This window comes from Sarcophilus harrisii, chromosome 4, assembly GCF_902635505.1.
Source record: "Sarcophilus harrisii chromosome 4, mSarHar1.11, whole genome shotgun sequence".
NCBI lineage: Eukaryota > Metazoa > Chordata > Mammalia > Dasyuromorphia > Dasyuridae > Sarcophilus > Sarcophilus harrisii.
This window is the reverse complement of record NC_045429.1, coordinates 159,404,573-159,426,781: the sequence shown is the minus strand read 5'-3', so window position 1 is coordinate 159,426,781 and position 22,209 is coordinate 159,404,573. Positions and strand designations below refer to the sequence as shown.

Sequence of the window (22,209 nt, the reverse complement as noted above, 5' to 3'; positions counted from 1 at the left end):
CATTTCTCTATCTATTCCACAAGGATATCATGATAAATTTTGTCAAATGCCTTGCTCAAAGCAGAAGTTACATTAGTAAAGTTTTCCTGGCAACTTTTCTAATTTCCAATTAGAAGAGAAAACCAGGCATTAATACAGCCATATAGTTATCATAATATTTACTTTAGATTCACAAGCCCTGAGTTCTGATCTTGTCTTGCCAATAACACACTACATTGTTTTGAGCAAATTAATAGCCCTTTCTGCATCTTGATTTTTTCTAATTATGAATTGAAAGAATTGAACTAAATAATTTCCTAGTTTCTTTTTAGCTCTTATAATTCTGATTTTTTTTCTTTTCTTTTCTTTTACAGTATCATAGGATATGAGGCTTAGAACTAGAAGGAGATTAAAGACCCTCTAGCACAATTAACCTTTAGTTAGTTGTGACAAGGGAACTAAGGGTTAATTTTATTGGATAAAATGTTAAAAATAGAGGTCTTCTAAAAGTGTGTTGAGAAAAAAGTGCTTCTGTAATCTTTAAAGAAATAGTGAAAATTTTATCAATATTTATAAATGACTTCATGCTTATATATATGGGGGAGAAGGAGGAAAGGAAAGGAAAGAAGAGAAGGAAGGAAGGGAGGGAGGGATGGAGAGAGGGAGGGAAGGAGGAAGGAAGGAAGGAAGGAAGGAAGGAAGGAAGGAAGGAAGGAAGGAAGGAAGGAAGGAAGGAAAATACATATAAAAGGACAAATAAGAATTTAATGTAGTATCTGATAAATGCTAAATGAATTGGATCTTAAAGAATGGATAAGATTCAGACAAGTTGAATTCCAAACAGAGAAAACAATATGATTAAGGATAAAGAAGCGTGATATATTTAGTATGTTTGAGAAATGATGAGACTAGTTTAGCTGTAATAGAGGTATTTGTATAGTAGAATTATGGGAAATATAGTAGAATTATGGGAAATAAAGGAAAGTTTGTAGAGTCTGGTTTATGGATAGCTTTGAACATTAGGTGAAGGAATTTGGACTTTATCTCATAAGCAGTCATTATCCAATTAATATGAAAAACGGCTGTCACTTTTCCATGCACCATTATAGTGAATATCTGGTTGCCCATATGAAGGTAATGATTATCTTGGTTCCATTATCACAGAAACTATCTAGCTCAATTGTCTCATTTTATAGTTTAGAAAACTTTGGTCCAGAAAAGAAAAGGGAATTAACTGAAGTTATCTGGGTAGTAAGCAGCAAAATCTGAAGTCATACCCAGATCTTGTGATACTAAATACTGTGTGCACTTTCCATGACACCATACTACTTTCTGAAAAAGAAGAGATAAGATAGTCCATGCATTATGATTATAACTCTATTTTATTTGGTCTTCACAAAAACTATTCTAGGTAGGTGGTTTATTATCCTTCTTTTACAAATAAAGAAATTGAGGCTGAGAAGTAAATGAAACTGATCCACCTAGTAAGTAACCAGGACAGATTTTGAACTTAGGTATTTCTACCTTTAACTCTGGCTACTATCTATTATCTACTGTAATACCTAGCTGCCTCAAGCCACTTAGGTTTCTTCCAACATTTGTATGAAATTACTTAGAAACTATAGTGTAGACTTACAGAAATGAATTAGACTCCTTCTCAATAGTGAAAAAACTTGAAAATATCTATTTTTTAAAAGTACCCTATTCACCCCATTTGTTAAATTGTTATTGCAGAAGTAAAAGGAAGGCCCCAAATTATTCAGTGTTCTGAAAATAAAAATATAAAACTGACAGTATCAACACATTTATTATGCATTTTACTGCCTTGGTATTATATAGTTTTAAGGAGTTTCTTCATTTTCACAGAAGTCTGAATTTCATGATTTCTGAGGTCTTCCACAATATTTGTGTATAAGGATGGGCATATGTGTGAATATAATGTTTGATTATAGATTATGTTTACAAATTATAGTTTATTTATTATTTGTTATATATTGTCATAGATATATAATGGGGGTAACCCTAGACAAATATGTGAAAGGAAAAATGTGAATGGTGATACAGTGAACCTATGGGAAATAGAGGATTAAGTTCCATCAATCACCAAAAACTTTAATCTTATATTAGAGATTATTAAAAATGCACTTTTCTGCACATAATTCTTTTTAACAAAACATTAATTCTAATAATATATACTCTTCCTAACACAGCAAACATGAAATAATTTATAACCCATATAATATAATACACAAAAAATTGATAACATGCAAAACATTTTTCCTCACTAGTAATTTCCTAAAATTCTGCGATCTTTTGTGCTAACATCTCTATTTTAAAAAAAAATTGTTTCAGATAGTTTCATTATTCATCACACATGAAATCTATAGTAACCAATTATTTTATAGCAAATAAATTCTTAAAAATATAACTTTTTTTAACTTGAATCTAACCTTCACTATGTCAGATGGTAGTATCAAGACATTGTACTATGTATAACTAATTATTGATTCATTAACATCACACTAGTGCAAGCAGGGACTGCAAACATTCTAGCAAGAAACTTATCCAACATCTTCATTTTTTCATTAATGCTCATCACTGACTTTGCACATTTGAGTTTAGGACTCAAAGGATTTATACTACTCTTCACAGTTACAATTACGATTCAAAACTTGAGTTATAACAGCAAACAAGGAAAATGTGCAATAAATGCATGGGGAGCTCTTTATAGCAATAGGGTGAAAAAGATCAGTGAAGTGCTTAGTAGAAAACAAGCCCCTCCACAAACCTAGGCATGTCCCTCCTGGTATTTTTTTTTCTCTATTATACATAGCCATGAATAAGTGTGACTGACAATGTGAAACTCAAAATGAGGTTATTAATAAAAATCATACTAATGCTTGAAATCACAAGAGTTAAATGCACAAATGTTAAGTATTGACTATGTATTATATATCACAAGATATATTATTTTCTATATTATTTATAAATAATATATATGTAATAGACTTTAATTAAAAGATAAGAGAAATCAATGTTAATAATCAATGTTGCAAGAGAGAACTCATCTTTACATCCTAGAGGCACTTGGGTAATATGCTAGAAAGAGGGCTAAACCCACAGTCAGGAAGACATGAGTTCAAATCACAGTGAGGATATATTGAGGATATATTCCAAAAAAAGACAATATTGACTTTATTTTTTAAATTTCCTTTCCATGTCATAGAGAAGCCAGATTGAAAGTCGAACTCTTCTGAACTGTGTGAGCTTGGTTAATCTCTGCCTGCCTCAGTTTCCTCAATTGTAAAAAGGAGATAATAATAGCACTTCCCTCCCAGAGTTGTTGTGAGGAACAATTGATATATTTCTACAAGCTTCACATATTGCCTGACATATGACAGGTACTTAACAAATGCTCATTTCCTGCTTTGTATTTTTCAAAGTTCTTTCACTTGCTTTCTCTCATTTTCCCTTAACAAACTTGTAAAGAGGTAGTGCAGGTACAATTATCCCAAAACTGGAGGAAATAAAACTTAGAAAAATTAAATGGCTTGTCTGAGATTAGACAGTAAAGTTTCGGAGACATGTGAAACTAGGCCTTCTTGATCTAAAGACCAAGACTAGTTCTACTCCATCAAACTGCTTTTCAAAAAAGTAAAAAGCAAACTCAGCAACTGCACATTTTACGTAGCATCATATTTGTACTTATTTTAAGCACTTGTGTTCTAATTTGTATTATGGTCATTCTTATGTGCATCATATAGCCCTTACTAGACTATAAGAGAGTGACTAGGTCTTATTTTCACTTTGTATCACCCACTGTCCAGTTCAGCTTAATAAGTGTTTGTTAAATGAATGGGAATATTAAGCATGAAGAGAAAAACACTAAATTCAACTCAATAAGTACACGATAATATTATTATTAATAATAACAATAATAACAACAGCTAACATTTATGTAGCACTTACTATGTGTCAGGCACCATGCTAAGCACTTTATAATTATTATGTAACTGGAATCTTCACAGCAAGTCTGAGAGAAAAGTATTATTATAATATTTATTTTACAGATGGAGAAACTGAGGCAATAAAAAGCGATTAAGTGACTTGCCTAGGGTCAAATGATTAGCAAGTGTCTAAGGGCAGATTTGAACTTAAGTTTTCCTGACTGCAAACACTGCACTTTAACCAAGGAACCACCTAGAGGTCTACTATGTATAAAAACATGGAGAATTGATTGAATAGATCAAATGTACGTATCAAATATAATGCACAGGGACATAGCACATTCCAAATGAGCCTCAAAAAAGTCACATTGAGATCATTTTAGGGTCTCATACCCTAAAGTAAAGCTTCCTAAACTATTTTAGCTGTCCAGAAATTAACTAGGTCACCTGGGTAAGATAATGGGTTTCCCATCACTGGAAGTCTCCAGAGTATGATAGACCATTTTAAAGGGGTCTCATGGAAGGAATCCAGGTTTCTATTGGACCAGGTGACCTAGAAGACCTTCAACACCCCCCCTTTCCTATTGAGAGGACAATAATATTTGAGAGAATCTAGAAAACAAATCTGAGACTTGTGGATTTTTTGATCATATAACCTGAACTTTTTAAGCTCCTTCCTTTCGTTACACATTAGCATTCCTACAGATTACCAGGCCGTAAAGGCATTTATACATTGCAATGTAAGCATTATCTACATCCTTGTAGGAACCAGAAAATACAATGGAAAAAAAAAAAGACAACACAAACATCATGTTTCCAGTTAAGAACAGATGCCTTCATTTATTCTGGGCGTTCTTATTTAGTTAACAGTGCAAATTTTTAATCATCTAAATGTGCTGCCATTCTAGCTTCATGCTCATGCTTACTAATCTTTCTCCTCCAATTTTTTTCAACTGATTCCCAAGCAGGGCATTCCTTTTCCTGCACAGTCCCAAGAGTACAGCTGCATTAATTCTAGGTTTTACCTGATAAAAGGTAATGCTTATGATTAGTTTTCGCAGATAATTTTTTTTTTTACAAGACTGATATGGAAGCACATTTCTCTGACTCAGCATCACTGCTGGGCCACCTACTATGGCCCTTCCTTCCATGAATGACCTCTTTATTTTGTTCCATCCTTCTATCTCTGTGGAACCATCTGGTTGCCATTCATTCTGTTACTGCCTGGAATCTTACGGTGGGAAAGATTGCCTGCCTTCATCCACAGCCTGATTCACACAGCTCTTTAATAAATTAAAAGAAGGGGCTGGTCTTGACTGGCAATGTTCCCAGTGATGGAGATCAAAGAGACAGGGTTGTGTCTGTAATTCCGCCCTCACTGAAAATAGCAACAGGAGCTCAACAAAATATTGCTGAAGGAAGGCAGGGCAAGGAGAAATAGGCTTAACTAATTTGTGTGTGTGTGTGTGTGTGTGTGTGTGTGTGTGTGTGTTGTGTGTGTGTGTGTGTGTGAGAGAACTTTGGTGTGGATAGAATCTCACAAAGCTGTCCATCTGACCAGTAGGCTTCTGAGACCACACCATAAATATTTATTCACCAGAGTGGCTTGGGTTTGACATTCACCTTAACATGAAAGCTAAAGCAAAGGTATGAAGGCAGAAGTAAAACCCACAGAGTAACTCAGGATTATGAATGTTCCCCACCCCAGCACTCCCAACATGGAGGTTTAGCCCCTGCCTTTATCTCTTTCTTAGAGGTGAGAGTATTCCTATTTGCTATGCAGAATATTCTGCAAAGAAAACTTGGTATTTCTGTTCTGAAGATATCTGTAGATCTATTCTTTAAAATTGGGGTCCTTCTCAACTCTTACTAAAATGATTCATATATATACACAGATGTGTATATATATATATATATATGAAAAATTAGAGAAATCTCTTATGGAAACCATCTCTTATTTATTCTGTATGGCATATGTAACAATTTCATGATTGTTGTTTTATAATTATTAGCTTTCAGGAAATAATTTTTAATAAAGGAAAAGAAGGAAATGGAATAATATTCTCCTTCACAATATAATACCACTCTTCTTCTCAAGACATATTAATCTCCAAATATTCTATGCCCTAGCTTCTTAAACTGTGGTTCACAATCTCATATGGGGTCTTCTAACTGAATGTGGGGGGTCATGAAATTATAATTTATTATCAGTGGATGTTTGGTTTGTATACCTATTTTATTTATCTATATTCAAGGTCGCATAAAATTTTATCAGGCAAAAAGGGGTCATGAATGGAAAAAGTTTAAGAAGCCTTGTGTCTCTTCAACCACCAAGCTGGGCAGCTATGTGGTAGATAGAGTTCTGGGGCCTAGAATCTTTCTGAATACAAATCTGGCCACAGACACATCAGACACTTATGGTCATACCAGCTGTGTTATCTTAAGCACGTTACTTGATCTTGTCTACTTCAATTTCCTCAACTATAAAATGGGGATAATAATAGCACCTTGCAGGGTTCTTGGGATTTTTTTCCTAAATAGTATTTTATTTTCCCAAAGGTATGTTTTCAACTACATGCAAAGGTAGTTTTCATCATTCACCTTTGCAAAACCTTGTGTTTCAACTTTTTTTCCTTCTCCTCCCATCTCCCCACTTCCCAATACTTCAAGCAATTCAATATGGGTTAAACATATACAATTCTTCTAAACATATTTCCATATTCATCATATTATCCCCCCCAAAAAAAACAGATAAAAAGGGAAAAAAACACAAGAAAGAGGAAAACACAAATAACAAAAGGTGAAAATCCTATGCTTTGATCCATATTCAGTCTCCATAGTTCTCTCTCTTGATGTGAATGGCACTTTTCATCAGAAGTCTATTGGAATTACTTTGACTCACCTCATTGTTGAAAAGACTCAAGTCCAGTGCAATTGATCATTACATAATCTTGTTATTTTGTGTGCCATATTCTCTTTGTTCTTCTTATTTCACTTAGCATCAGTTCATGTAAGTCTTTCCAGGGTTTTCTGAAATCAGCCTGCTCATCACTTTTTATTCCATTACAATCATATACCTTAACTTATTCAGCCATTCCCCAACGATGGAAATCCACTCAATTTCCAGTTCCTTGACACTACAAAAGGCTGCTACAAATGTTTTTGCATATGGTGGGTCCTTTTCTCTTTTTTATGATCTCTTTGGGATACAAACTAATAGATATACTCTTATAGGTTCTTGAGAGAATTATGTGAAGTAATATTTGTAAACCACTTAGTACAAAGCCTGGCATAAAATATGCTATATGAATATGTTTATTCCCTTCTTTACCCATCCCTTTAATGGATTATCAGTGTGTCATCTGAAAACTTCCTTTCTCTCTGACTTTGTTCAGATTGTTCCTATTTTTCCTTCTCTTGATGGAAACCTGATGGATTCCAACCAATCTTTCAAAGCCCACTTCCACCATATCCTCTTCCTAGAGGAGAGTTGTTTGTTTCCCCTATATAATTTTGTTTGGGGATTTTTAAAAATACATATGCTTGTAATATTGTGTTGACTATAATTCATTGAGGACAAGAGCTAAAGGAGAAAAAGCTCTCATATTTGACAAAAGAGAATTCAAAGTTCTCCGTGGGCTAAAATGATGGGTTAAATAGAATGAGGTAAAATTGAATGGAAATAAATTACACTCAGAGAGAGATGGTTATGTAATGGATAGAAAACTGGTTTCAAAGAGACCTTCATAGTTCTGCTCCTGACACATTCTGTCTGTGTGACCTTGGAAAATCTACTTCCTCTCTCTGCACAGCCAGGAAATTCTTTTAAAACTCTTAAGTTGAAAAGTCATTGCTGCTCCACATTTGTAAAGAGATTTTACTTGTGGGATATTCCCTACACCAGTGAAATCATAGTACCCAAAATAAATTACACTTCAGTGAAATCAGCTTCACAAGTACAGGATAGGAAAGGCATGGTTAGACAACAGTTTCTTTGAAAAAGATTAAGGAGTTTCACTGAATTGCAAGTTCAATGTGAGTCAACAGTATGACATGTCAGTCCTTCCCCCCCAACATCCTCCCCCCCCAAAAAAAAAAAAACCTAACTCAATCTTAGGCTTCAGTAATAAAGGCATAGTGTCTAAAATGAGGGAGGTACTACTACATTCTGCTCTGGTCAGACCACACCTGGACTACTGTGTTCAGTCCCCAAGTACCACATCTTAAGGATACTAACTGACTAGGATGTGCCCAGAGGAAAGTGACTAGAATGATGAAAGGACTGTCGATCAGTTGAAGGAAATAGGAATATTTATTTACATTTCATTAATTTTCTGGTAGTTTATATGGACAGTTTTTATCTTATTAATGACCTCATTGATTTTTTATATATAATATTAGGGAGGAAAGAAATTTCTCATGCAATTCCCAGTATTTCAGTGATGTGGCTTAAGTAATCTCTTTTCTAATCTTTCTGAGGTCTTATCCCAGTCCAACTCTAAGCAGCTTTCATCATTCACAAATCACCTTTTCAAAAAAAAATAAAAATAAACGCAAATTTTAAGTTTCTTATTTTAAGTTTCTCTTTGAGCATTAAATTCCCTTCCATTCTCTGTGGTTCTAAGAAGAAAACTGATGATAAATTGGGGGAAAACAGATAAGGATAATTCTAGTGATAAAAATTAGTTGAGCAATAATCCCCTAATAGAAAGAATCATCCATGTTCAGTCTGGTGAAATAATTACAGTAAGAGACCAGGGGAGACATGATCAATGTCTTAAAATATGTAGAAGACATTATAGAGAACTCAGAAATATCCCATTTGTCCCCATGAACTACATAAGAAGAAGGAAACTCACAATCCTGTAAGGGAATCATAAGCACAATTAAACCACTGGAATATACTGTCAAGAGGATAATAAAATAATATGAAAATTCAGACTTCATTCTTTAGCCAAAGATCTCTGATTCAAATCAAAAAAACATTTATGCATTGTACTGGACCCTAGCAAAGCAAAAACAAAAATGAAATAGTCCCTGCCCTTATGAGATTCCTGTGGTAGGGAGAGAGAAAGAAAGAAGGGAGAGAGGGAGAAAAAGGGAAGAAAGAGAGAGAAAAGAAAAGGAAGAGGAGGAGGAGGAGGAAGAGAAAAAGAAGAGTAGAAGAAGAAGAAAAGAAGAAAAAGAGAAGAAAAAACAAAAAGAAGAGAAGAAAAAACAAAAAGAAGAGAAGAAAAGAAGAGAAGAAGAAGAAGAGAAGAAGAAAGAAGAGGTAATTTGAGTTTAATTAGTTGTCTGGCTTTTCATGATCCCATTTGGGGCTTTCTTGATAAAAAATACTGGATTTGTTTCCCATTTTCTTCTCTAGCTCATTTTTACAGATGAGGAAAATGGGAAACATAAATGATTTATCCAAGTCCACACAACCCAGATCACATTTGAACTCAGCTCAGAGCTCTATTCACTAATCCATTTAGTGCCAGTGTTGAGTTTGGTGAATAGCAATTAGGCCAATTTAATGAGAGTTTAGAGTAATAAAGGGGATTACCATGAAGAAAAGGCTAGTAGATGGGGGAAGGGGTTGTGAAGTCAGGTTGTGAAGGATTTTAGATTTGAGGCTGAGGAATTTTGGTTTTGACCCCAAAGAGAGAGTCAGCCATTCAAGGTTTTGAGGATGGGTCAGACTTTGGCTTTAAAAATATCATTTTGGCAACTGTACAGAGGATGGTTTAGAGACGGAGGCCAGAGGCAGGGAAATTTATTTTGAAGTCACTGCAATAGTTCAGATAAGAAATAATAAAGTCTTGAATTATGTTGTGGAAATATGAATGGAGATGAAAGAATTGATTCAGGAGATACTATGGATTTAGCAATACATTAATTGGAAAGGGAGGGGAAGAGGCAGCTGGGGAGAAAAAAAACCTGAATGACTCAGTATTATGGGGTTAAGTGACTGGAAAAATTGGTTGTACCCTTCACAGAAATGGGAGCTTTTGGAGAACAAGTGAGTTTGGGGTGGGGAAGGAGGGAAATAAAGCCTCCCTTAGATTGATTGAGTTTGAGGTTTCATTGTGATACCAGATGGAGATGTCTAGCAGGCAATGATGAAGTGGGATTAGATTCACTTAATAATTGAACTGTATCATAGAGAAGAAACACATTTTCCAGGAATAAACAGATGATCATCTCATTATACTCTACCCTTGTCATACCACATTTGGAGTATTATGTTTAATTCTAGTTTTGCAAAGGACATTTAGTAGCTTAGTAGCATCCAGAAGTAGACAACCATAATGATGACGATGCTCTAAATCCATGTCATATGAGGACTAGTTGAAAGAAATTAAAAGGTTAATTCTAACGAAGAAAAGATACTGAGGAGATGTGGAAGGATATGATAGATATCTTCAAATATTTGAAGGCATATCATATATAAAAGAGGATTTGACTTATTTTGCTTATTCCTACTAATAATTAGTGGGAAATATGAGGAAAACTCAGGTTTAATGTCAGGGAAATTTTTCCTAACGACTAGAGTATCCAAGAATGAAATGAGCTTCAAGGCTTTCCATCATATGGAACAATAAAGTAAGACTTACTTGAAACATTTTATATTTGAAGGAGATAGCAAGTTGCACATGGTAGATTTGCAGTTTCATATGCAACCATCTTTTTGTTTTATTGTACTGTGTTATGGAAATGTTTGTTTTGTTCCATGAATTAAAAGTAAAATAAATTTGAAATATGAAAAAAAGAAGGAAGGAAGAGAGGAGGGAAGGAAGGGAAGAGGAAAAAAAGGGAAAAGGGAAGGAACGGAGGAAGAAAGGAAGGAAGAAAGGAAGGAAGGAAGGCGGGAAGAAAGGAAGGGAAGAGAGAAGGGAGGAAGGGAGGGAGGCAGGAGGGAAGGAAAAATTTTGTTTGACATTCACCCTTCAGAATTTGGAGAAAACAGCATATTAGGGATAGATAGGTTTGTGAGTCTCGTTATAAGCATACATGCACAAGAAAATATGGATGTTGGGTAAAGGGAAAAGGAGGAAATTGGTTTGCTTTTTTACTGAGGTTGCAGGTGCCAAGGCTAAATAATAAAAATAGAAGCAAAGGGAAATTTGTTGTATTTCCATGTGTGGTGTTTTACAATCAGAAGAAAACTCAGAAACCACTTATAAAAAGCTAAATAGGGGAGGGAATATGAGCATCACAGATTGAACTAGCAAATAACTAGTTAGGGATAGAAATGGAAAGGGAGGAACAAAGTAATAGAAGAGAGTGGAGCAAAGTAGAGCAAATTAAGTTTTTCTGACATTCTCCACACACACCCCAGCCTTTGTATTTCTGGACTGATTTGTTGTGGGAGAACAGTTGGAGACAGTAGATTTGGCATTAGTCAGGGAAGCTAAGAGCCAGGAGAAAGGTCTGATGCCAACTAAAAACCCTGGCTTCTTTCTTTAAAGAAAGAAAGGGGAAGTAATGGGGTAGATTGGGATAGGGAGAGGAGGTATTGAGATTGAAGGCAGGGAAAGGAAAGAGTCTTTCATGCAGGGAAAACCAGAGCACTGGGTTAATGAAGGCCAGGCAAGCTCCAGGAGACTGGAAAGAGACCAGTAAGGTGCTTCCTCCACTGTCTGGCACCAAACCAATTGCTGGCATTCCTGCTGCTACTGCCATTCATGCATAGCTTCAGAATGAATAAGAAAAGAGGGAATATTTAAAAGACACCTGTTGTGAAACTGGAATGATGACTCTGTCACCTTGTCTTTCACCTCTCTTCTTCCAAGTCCCCTTGCTCCTCTTCACTCCCAGCCCCCACCCAGTTTTCAAGTAGCTGTGGAGATACACAATCTTTTGGAGTCCATGAGACAGAGTGGGATTTGCTTACTTGCTGGCATTGCTCCTTTGAGATTAGTTAAGGCCAGAGTGATTACATTTCTATTTCTCCAGAAGGATGTTGGAGGTTGTTGGGGCTTCTTTGGTTGAGAGTTCATTAGTGTGATAGAAAGATTCACATTCCCCCCACCCATTACTAATGTGAGTTGATGAGAGCTGCAACTATGAAAAGAAAACCTAGCCAAATCTAAGTGCCTTCACTCTTTCATCCCTCAGAGCAGTCCACTGGGAGAGGCAACATAAAGCAGTAGAAAACACAAGCAAACTAGAAGCTTAAGAACTGGGTTCAGGTCCTAACATTAACTAAACACACAGCCCTAAGCAAATCATTCAAATTCTCTAAGTTCATTCTTCTGTAAACTAGCAACCTTGTTGTGATAGAAGCACTCTGTGTATCTTAAAATGCTTTATAAAAGTAGCTATTATTTAATATGAATATTTGAGTTTCTGGAAGAAGTTATGCATGGTATTGGGCTCTGTGAAAATTTCTACATAAACTTAAATTGATATCATTATATCATTATAATTAATATAAAGAGAGATGATGTAAAAAACAAAACAAAACAAATACAGGTTTGATATTTCCAGAAAAAATTATATCGTTAAAAGTATATCATATCAACACACTTATCATTGCCATCATCAAATAATATTTATTGCAATCCTATTTTTCAAGTTATTGAGTTAATGACATAGCAGTGATCATAGTAGATCCCCTCCCTCCTTACAACTTACATGAAAAATGGAAGCAAAATTAATCTTAGAGATTCTGTCAAGAAAGTAAGTTCCTAAATTTGTCATTGCCTGAATTTTTTCTTCTTCCTTGCATCCTGCTATATTGGGGTTACTGATTTTGTTCTTTATAGTTACCAGAGAAAAGAAGTGTTGTTAGAACTGAGTATGCAGTGCCGTTATCATTGGACTTAGTTTTCATTTTATCTTCTTTTACATGGAGAAAAAGGAACAATTCTTTGCCAGAAGCAATGCTCAAATTTACTTATGGTATCTGGAAAGAAAACTCTATTTTGAGATTTTGTATATAATCCATCTGAAATATTATTTTATGGCATCTTAATTTCAAAACTCAGAACATTAAAAAAAAATTTAAATCAGCCACGTGGATTAGAAGACTCTTTACATGGGATTACTTCTCCATACTTCTCCATAGTTCATCTTCACTAATTTCCTTCTCCAAGATTTGGCCCAAGTTTCCCAATACAGACTTTTCTAGCCATGGAAGAACAAATTAAGAGGAGGTCATGTTTTGTGTGTTGTTATTTTTGTTGTTCTGTTTTGTTTTGTTTTTTGATACTGGTTATCACAACTTAGAAGGTGGTAAGTATCCAATATCATTGAAACTAGTTAGGAGAAAAATGACTGAAATTGAAAAATTAGTCTCAGACAAGTGATGAAGTGCTGTCTGTTTATATGAAGCTTATTTGAACCACCCCAATCTCTTGGGTCTGAAAAGTTGAGCCAAAAAATCTCTTGAGCCAGACTTTCTCGCAAGATTTCCTGTACTTCCTGTTTCTAGATGAGCCAGAAATACCACGAGAATGACCTTTCTCGTGGTATTTTTGAACCTCTAGTTCAGGATGAAGACTAAGTAAGAGCCCTTTCCCTGATCCTCACATAAGAAAGAGAGAATTCTTAAAATTTATCAATTTCATTTCTCAAAACTTCAAATAGCCTTAATCCCTCCTCAGGAGTAATAACTGAAATTGATATTCATTCTTTTCTAAGTCACCACATTCAACCCTCTTATTAAGGACTCATCTTTAATGATCTTATTAATATAAAACTTTTCCAAGAATGTTTTTGTGAGGAAATGTATGGAATAATTTTTAAATTAAATTGTATAACCTTGGATAAAAGAAAATGTCATTCTTGTACAAAGTTGCAACTAGAGAGCCGTATTAATGCATTAGACTGTGTGACATATTATATCATATATTTGTTTTCTTTGTTCTTAACCCCTTTGTTCAAAGAGTCAGGATATCCTGATGCTCCTGACTATGGCAAAATAACTGAACAAAAATAAAAACAGTCAGATGCTTAGGAAGGCCTTGGATTGGTATCATCAGGGAAGTTTGTGAAATAAGTTTAAGATCCTATTCAGATAAGATGCAAGTAGATTCCATTACTCTAAATTAAATTTTAAGAAATATAATTTCTAGAAGGTTTAATGTCTCAAGTTTTAATAGGAATGGTAAAAGTGGCAATCTTTTAAAAAAAAAGTAATAAAAGTATAAAACTGGTACTTGATACCTCTCACCTCTGCTTGGGGAAAAAATAAGAAAAAACTTAAGTCCAAACTTAAGTTACCCAAATGTTTATGTATATAAATTATATATAATATATATAAGCAAATAAGTACTTTAATAATATTTTGATCACAAATTTCACAAAGGGGAGGCACCTAGCCCCTTTTTCATATGTTTATATTTTTATATTTCAGCACACTCAGTTGGATCTTCTTCATCTATGAGGAAAGATAGAGCTTGTTTGCCAGTGTACTTTTCCATCTGGAAAAAAAAGGGACAAGTCACTAAATTCAGTGTGGAAAAACCAAACTTATTAGCCATGGGTTGAGAGGAATAAGAATAATAAGAAAACATATTAAGGAAGCTTTCAGCAGCCTCCTTTAAAAAGAGAGAAAGTAAAAATAAAACAGTGTCCTGAAGGTCTTCCTACTCCTCTCCCCTAAATTTCTTTCTCCACTCCTGAAGAAACATCAGATGATCATATGATAAACCAGTCTGAAAAGAAATATAGACAAGGAACGACTGATTATACATCAGCAAAAGAAAATGCCAAGCAAAATAAAGCATTTTGCAACGCAAGGATGCAAGGGGAAAGACGTAATATGCTACAGGAAAATAAGGGATGTCCATGTGAATAATCAGGTTCAAAATGTTGCTATAAACTCTACTTGCTGGCAGAAATGCCAGATACAATACTGCCTCGTTTACATTTGTGTCCAGGGCCTTTCAAACTATCTATGGGATGTGTTCCTTTTTTTATATTGGCTTGTGATTTCCAGGGTTAGAGCTCATATCCCTAAGCTGCAGAGAAATTGTTAAACTCATCCTCAATGTCCTTAAATGAACCTGTCTCAGGTAGAGCTAGCCCCATAGTTCTGGGGCCCGGATCCGAAGTCCAAAGTGCTATCTCCTGGGAAAGTGACTTTCTTCAGCTACTTTTCTTCCTTCTCACTGCCTGCCAGTCATGCTCGTGTCTTTTTCAAACTCTTTTACACGTATTTTATAACATTGCTACTTTTCTTCGAAACGGGACTAAATCTGTCTTAGTTATTTGTTCAGATTACACAACAGTAGTGGACTTATGCATTCAGATCTTGATGTTTCCCTAATTCGCTTCTTTCACAGTTAGCTTAGGAATGTGAATCAATGTTATTCCCCTTCCAGCTGAAGGGCAGCTGAGGTTACAAAGGGATTTGACTAATAGGTCAAAAACCCCTTTAGGTTTGCTGAGAACCAAGGGACAGCAAGGAGAAGAAATGGGAAGTTGGGGGTGGGGGGAGAAGGAGTTACTGTATTTAATTATGTTGCTGTGGATAAATTCAAACAGCTTTCTCAATATCTTCATCATAATGCAGTCATTAGTGGAAAGGAGAGAGATGGCCCCCTGCCAGGCCATCCAGAGAGAGGCAGCTGTGAACTGGTTCTGCTGGACTATTCAAGCTTCCTTCTGTTTATTGAGGACTCCTTCAGGCTGCAGGGCATGGTTTGGTGAAGTTTTTTTGGTTTACTAAATCAGTAGCTGTTCACCTGAGAACCTCAGATAACAGACCTTTGTGATGCAATAAGAGGATGTAGGAGAGTTAAACCCCACTTTCATGAAATTCTCTGGTGCATTGTAGCAGTTTGGATGATCTTTGAGGGGAACCAAAAGAAAATAGATTAGATAAATGAAGAAGGGAAAAGGAGGAAAAGCAAATACTAAACCTCAGTGGCTTTTTTCCCCTGCTGTCATTCCAGCTGTAGCCTGGGATTAATTAAGTGTTGTGAACTCAGTGCCTGAGAGAGAGCGGGGGAAATGCATTCTATCTCTAAGGAAGAAGTACAGTAACTGAGATCGCTCACCAGTGAGGAGTCTTGGGAAGTAAATCTCTCCTCAGAGTTTGTTGAAAGACTAAAGGGGCAGTGCTGCTGCCTGCCCTGCAGGGCTGGAGAAACCTTCCCTTTCAGTCGCTGGACATGATTTTTCTCGTGTTCGTTTTCTCGTCCCCGTGAAGAAGCTTCCTTCTGGCTGCGGCAGCGGCAGCAGCACCTCTGGAGAACAGGGCAGAATGCCTGTGCTAGATCGATGTTTTAACTCGGCAGAGCTGGGCAGAAGGTGGACTCCGCGGGAAGGTCTGCTGCCCTCTTCCATGGGCAGCCGGCCAGACTATCAGCAGGGACCATTGACCTGGGAGCTGCCAGAGATGATCAGGATGGTAAAGCTTGTTTGGAAATCCAAAAGTGAGCTGCAGGGGACCAAACAAAGAGGGCTTCTGGAAGCCGAAGATGCTGTCAACAGCTTCTCAGGTAACTTGAATTGTAGGGTGTAAAACGTGACAAGGACAAATCTGTCAAGTCCCCAATTCCTTCCATATAGGAATCTGACTAGGGTGGAAAGGGAGCTGGGATGGGGAATAAGCAGAAGGACCCAAATGAATACCATAGAGAACTATTGGAAACTATATTTCAGAATGCATTTTAGACTATGGAAAGTTAAGTGAGTTTCTGAAAGAACCTTCTTAGACTGTTTGGGGAGGTTCTTTATGTAAAAAGTAATGTATTTTACCATAATTATATAAACCCACAGTAGTTTATATTGGCTTTCATTCTAGTCAGAACCCACATACTTTGGGGGCAAGTTGCTAATCCTCTTTTCCTTAGCTTCCCCTTTGGGGAAATAAGTAGAGCACTTTGATACCCCAGGTGCAACCAGAAAAAAAAAAAAAAAAAAGCTAACCAGTATCAACCAATCAACAATCATTTATAAAATGCCTACTATGCATTGGGCATTGTATCCAGTGGTGGGAATGCAAAGGCTGAAGTTTTATTCTATCAAATTAAACCACATATACGTATTTGAATATGTTAAAATTTTTAGATTAAAAAAAAAATTTTCTTGGTGGGGTAGTGCAAATAGCTGAGAGAATCAGGAAAGTCCTCACACAGCAGATAACATTTGAGCTAACCTTTGAAAAAAAAATTAACTACTTGAAAGAAGGTTGTTCAAGTTGTAATTTTTTTTTTTTTTTGGTTTGTTTCGTATTTGGGACAGTCACTTAGAACTTTATGGTGTTTAATAAGAAAATGAGAACAATAACAATTTTACTAGGTATGGGCTCTATTTTAAAAAAAAAAAAATCTTGTAAGTGACACAAAGTACATAATCAACTGAAAATTTGAAAAACCAGATGAAAAGTTCTTTGCCTTAGGTGAATTCTTGATACGAACAAGTGGAAGGAAATGAGAATAGAATTGGAAGAAGGAATGTGAAGGTGAGATTTTTTAGATGTGGGATACGATGGGAAGTTGGGGTCAGAGAGGTATAGATATAAGGGAGAAGCAGGGAAGACTAGTAGTTTAGTAGGAGATGATAATGGTCATAGGTTCACAGATTTAGAGCTCAGAAGGATTTTACAAGTCATCACTCATTCATTGTCCAGATGAGGAAGTAGACATGAATGGTGAGTAATTTGCCTAAAGTCATACTGGAAGTAAGTAATAGAGCTGGAATTTGAACTAAGGACTTTGACTCTTAATTTCATATTTTTTCCATTATATTTGATAAAAGCATCTGATCACAAGTTCTCAGAATAAAAAAAATTAAAAACACGAATTTTCAGAATGAAATCTCCCTTGTATTTAACTTAGAGCTCAACTACTCTTAACTGTTATTTTACATATAAAACAACTAAGAACTAAGAAAGTTAAATGTTCTTCCCAAAACCAAAATTATTAAGTGCTATCTTGACTTGTTCTATAGAACTCCTTCCACAATATGTTTTCACACACATACAAACAAAAATTTGTCTTTAATAATTCAGTGGAGGCATAAATCCTAAATTTGAACTGACAGGATATGAGTTCCAATCCCAACTTTACTACATGTGTGAAATCTCTGGGCTTCAGCTTACTCATCTATAGAATGAGAGGATTGGACTAAATGGTCTCTAAAGTCTCTTCCAACTCTAGATCTATAATACTATGATTCTATAGTCATTTGTGTTTGAGTACTCAATAAATTAAAAGATTTTAAAGAAAATAGTGTAAGAAAGGAAAAGACTAAACAAAATGAATCTAGTCTATGGTAAGCACTGAGTAAAAAGTCAGTGGTTGGAAAAGAGAAGGAAACCAATGAGATTTTGAGGTTTGTGTGGCAAATGGGAGGTGGATGATCTAGGAAGATGGACTTTGGTCAAAAGAAATGAGCTAATGTGAAAGCAAGTACATATTTCATCTGAGTAGTACAAGGAAAATTGAAAAACCTACCTAGGCAAGAAACTGAACCCATGTCACATGACCTAGGATAACTCACACTTGGTTTATTCCAACTAATGACACAAGCATAGCTCACATTTCAGACTACACCTTGAAAACCAACCCACTAAAGCAAGTGTTAATATGTCTATGTGTACGTGTATTTTTGTATTGCTCATACAGTGTGCTACCGAGTGCCAAGTTCTTGGTAAAATAAATAAATGAATGAATGAATGAATAAAAAAATGCAGTAGATAGGAAAGGGAACTCCAGGAATTTCTGAAGACTTAAAGAGAAGTTTTCTGGATTGAGTGAGAGTAAACTTGCTTCATTCTCAATATGCATCTTGCTCTTCAACTTTTTTTTTCCTCTGGCATGTTCTTAAATAAGGGAGAAGAGAAGGGAAGGGAAAGAGGAAAGAAAATGGATAAGGGGAAAGCACTTACTATGTGACAAGCCCTATCCTAAGTGCTTTAAAAATATTATTTCAGTGGATTAAATTATTGAATCTACTTTTCCCTAGAAGCCTGTCCAAGCCTTTACTTACTTCCAGCATTTATTCCTTCCCTCTGAGATTGTCTTCCACTGACTCTGTATGTGTGTTGTATGTACTTAGTTATTTATGTGTTGAATATAAATTAGAATATTATTTACATTAAAATGTAAGCTCCTTGAGGGCAGGAATTTTCTCTTTTTTTCCCTTTTTAAAATTTCCAATGCTTAGGCACATATACTTGGCATATTGTAAGTTTCTAGAGTGAATGTTTTCTCTTCTGTTATTTCCATGGGGAACTGCTTGTGAGGACAGCAGTTCAAATCTATCCTTAAGAGACAGCATTTAAATATAAAATATGTTTCTGTTTCTCTTCCTCATTCCTGTCTTCTTATATTTTGTGAGAGACCTTTCTAGAATGTTTTTAGGCAGTAATTTAGAAATATTACTGTGGAATCACCAAACTCTGGAGAGGGAGCCTAGGATTTAAAGTGGAGACACTTTAGAGATCATTCAGAGTCCCCATTGCCTTTTACAGAGGAGAAACTCAAGGTTTAGTCTAAGGTCAAAAGGCTACAAGGCACAGTGAAAAGGCATCAGAGTTGAAGATTTACAGCCAGGTTTTCCAATTCCAAACCTTTAGCTCCTTCCAAGACATAACATTGATTCTGCATGGAATCAAAAAATTGCATCCGTTTCACATTAAGGGTCACCTGTGTGGTCTTGGGCAAGTCAAGCATATGGCTTCTCTGGGTTTCAGTTTCCTCACCTCTTAAAGGTTGGCTTTGGACTAAATAACCTCTAAGCTACCCCTCTAATTACTGATTCATCTTTTGCACTTATTTTTGCCCACCAAATAACCTCTCTGAGCCTCAGTTTCCTTATCTGTAAAGTGGGGATAGCATACCCCTAGTATCCAAAAGTTTGAAGCTTTAATGTGATAATGTATCCCAAAAGTTTTGAAAACTTAAAAGTGCTATATATGCTTTAGTATTGTCATATCAAACTCAACATACCCAAAACAGAACTCATTTTCTTTCCCCAAAAATAGCTTCCAAATTTCCCTATTTTTTCCAAAGATACAACCATAATTCCAATTTCCCAGATTCATAAATTATCCTCAACACCTCATATCTAACAAATAGCCAAATCTTGTTGTTTCTGCTTCTATATCACTTTTCTGTGTGACTCTGCTCTACTTAACTCATATCCTTGTCAGTCAGTTCTCACTTAGTTTAATATCCTTGTCTCATCTAGTTTATTGCAAGTCACTTCATTGGTCTTCCTGTCATAAGGTTCTATCTTTTTTTCACTCTAGCCTCAGCACTGTCATTAAAGTCATTCTCCTTAACTGCAAACTTAACTTCATAGGTACTCTACAATATAGACAAACAAGTCTTTTCTGTTCCTTTTATCTTTGTAACTTTGCACTGATTTCCCTCAGTGCCTGCTATGCCCTCCCTCCTTATCCCACTTCCTAAAATCTCTCTCTTTCTACAAAGTATAACTCAAACAAGACCTTCTGCCTTTCCTGAACAATGTAAATTGGTTAGAGCCTCCCTTCCAAACTCCCTTGTAATATTTTTGAATTATACATATATGTGTGAGTATGTATGTCTACGTACATATATACATATATTTATATATATGACACGATAGCTATATTTTACATATATATATACATAGCACTATATTATATCTAGCACCATATAGCAGGTCAGAAGTGAATTTTCATATAGTTGAAGGAGTGAGGTAAGTGAAATTCTCTAGAATAGCTATTTGATCCTAAATACTAAGATATACATAAGCTAAAAACTTAAGTGAAATTTCTTTCAAAGTGACAGTGCCACATAATAGTGATATGCAAAGAGGCTTTAAAGTTAGTTCAGCTTCTGACTACTAAAATGCATGATTTCAGAAGTTCACAGTTCCTAAAAGATTCCTGATTATAATCCTTTCAAAATTGCACTGACTTTGTTAGATCATCTGTCCTGCCTAGAATGTCTTTCCCCATCACTCTCAATTTACCAATTTATATTCTTTAGGCCCCAAGTTGAGGCCCTGTCCCTACATGGAGTCCTCTTTGAGTGCCCTTGTACACATTCATTCTTTTTTTCCCCTGAATATCTCTATTACTTATAATCAATTCCTCCTTAATTTATTTATTGTTTGTTGATTGTTTCTTATGTTCAAGTCTCATTTATCCAGCCATGTTGATATCCAGCAAGGACCACAACTTACTCCTCTCTTGATTTTCCTTATGGTGTTTAGACATAATCTTAAACACTAGAATCACAGTTTTTAGAGTTTATTTGGTCATTAATAATAATAACACGAGCATTTATATAGAGCTTTAAAGTCAGCAAAGTAATTTACAAATATTTTATCTTCTCATCCTCAAAACAAGCTTGGGAGATAAATATTACTAGTATCCTATTTTGCAGATAAGGAAAATGAATCAAGAAGAGGATAAATGACTTGCCCAGGATCATACAGATAACAAGTGTCTGAGGTTATATTTGAACTTAGATCTTCCTTATTCCAGGTCTAGCACTCTTAACATCCTATAAGTTAAGCACTTGGGTTTTGGTCTCAATCAGTTATATAGAACTAAATTGAATTTAATTAAATTGAGCCTTTAATTGCATTTATTATTTAAGCAAGTTGATGATGAGAAAAAGCCAAGGCAGTTGACATTTATAGCTAAGTTAAAAGAAATCTCTGATACACAAATGGTTTTGGAATTGAAAACATAGATCCATATAAATAGTGTAATTGGTAGTGTTTACGTTTTTAGTTTTGGTCTATCAAAATCTATTTCACAAATGAAGAGAAATTATCTACTAATTGCATAATACCTGGTATATAGCAGGCACTTAATAAATGTTTATTGACTGACTAAATATTTTACTTTGGTTCTTCACTGTATGGTAGTAGTGACTTAAAGTTCTCAAAGGACACACTGGTTGAGCACCAGCTCTGGCATGTCCTTTTAAGCTAGGAAAACCTTGACCTAATGGTGAGTTGTATGTCTGTTATCTGTGGGTCACCTCAGCACAATTCAAAAAAGCTCATTCCCAAGACATTCCCAGACTAATAAATTTCTCAGTCATAACAGCTTTCTACCATACCACACTATATTGGATTTGCAGTCTATATCTATATCATAACACTGTGTATTTGCAGTGGAAAAATAGCAGGAAATAGAGAAACAAATTCACTAAGAAATTGTTTTCTTAAGTAGGGTAGATGTTGGTGCTTAAGATTAAGTTTTAAATAGAGCAAGTGAATAGGATAGGTAAACATGCTATTTGAAAAGATGACTAGGTCTGGAATTAGAAGACCTGGATTCAAATCTAAGTTCTACTACTTATTACTTGTGTTTCTTTATGAAAATAAATTAATT

The 22,209-nt window shown here is 35.3% G+C and overlaps 1 protein-coding gene across 1 annotated transcript in view; it reads left to right on the top strand.

The window, feature by feature from the left end:
• Window positions 1-15,212: 15,212 nt before the first annotated feature.
• PDE7B (phosphodiesterase 7B) overlaps window positions 15,213-22,209 on the top strand; it is a 168,482-nt gene continuing 161,485 nt past the window's right edge. The window contains exon 1 of the mRNA XM_031964224.1: window positions 15,213-16,363. Within this exon, the coding sequence (XP_031820084.1) occupies window positions 16,126-16,363 (238 nt within the window). The 5' untranslated portion in view covers window positions 15,213-16,125. The remainder of the gene's footprint in view (window positions 16,364-22,209) is intronic.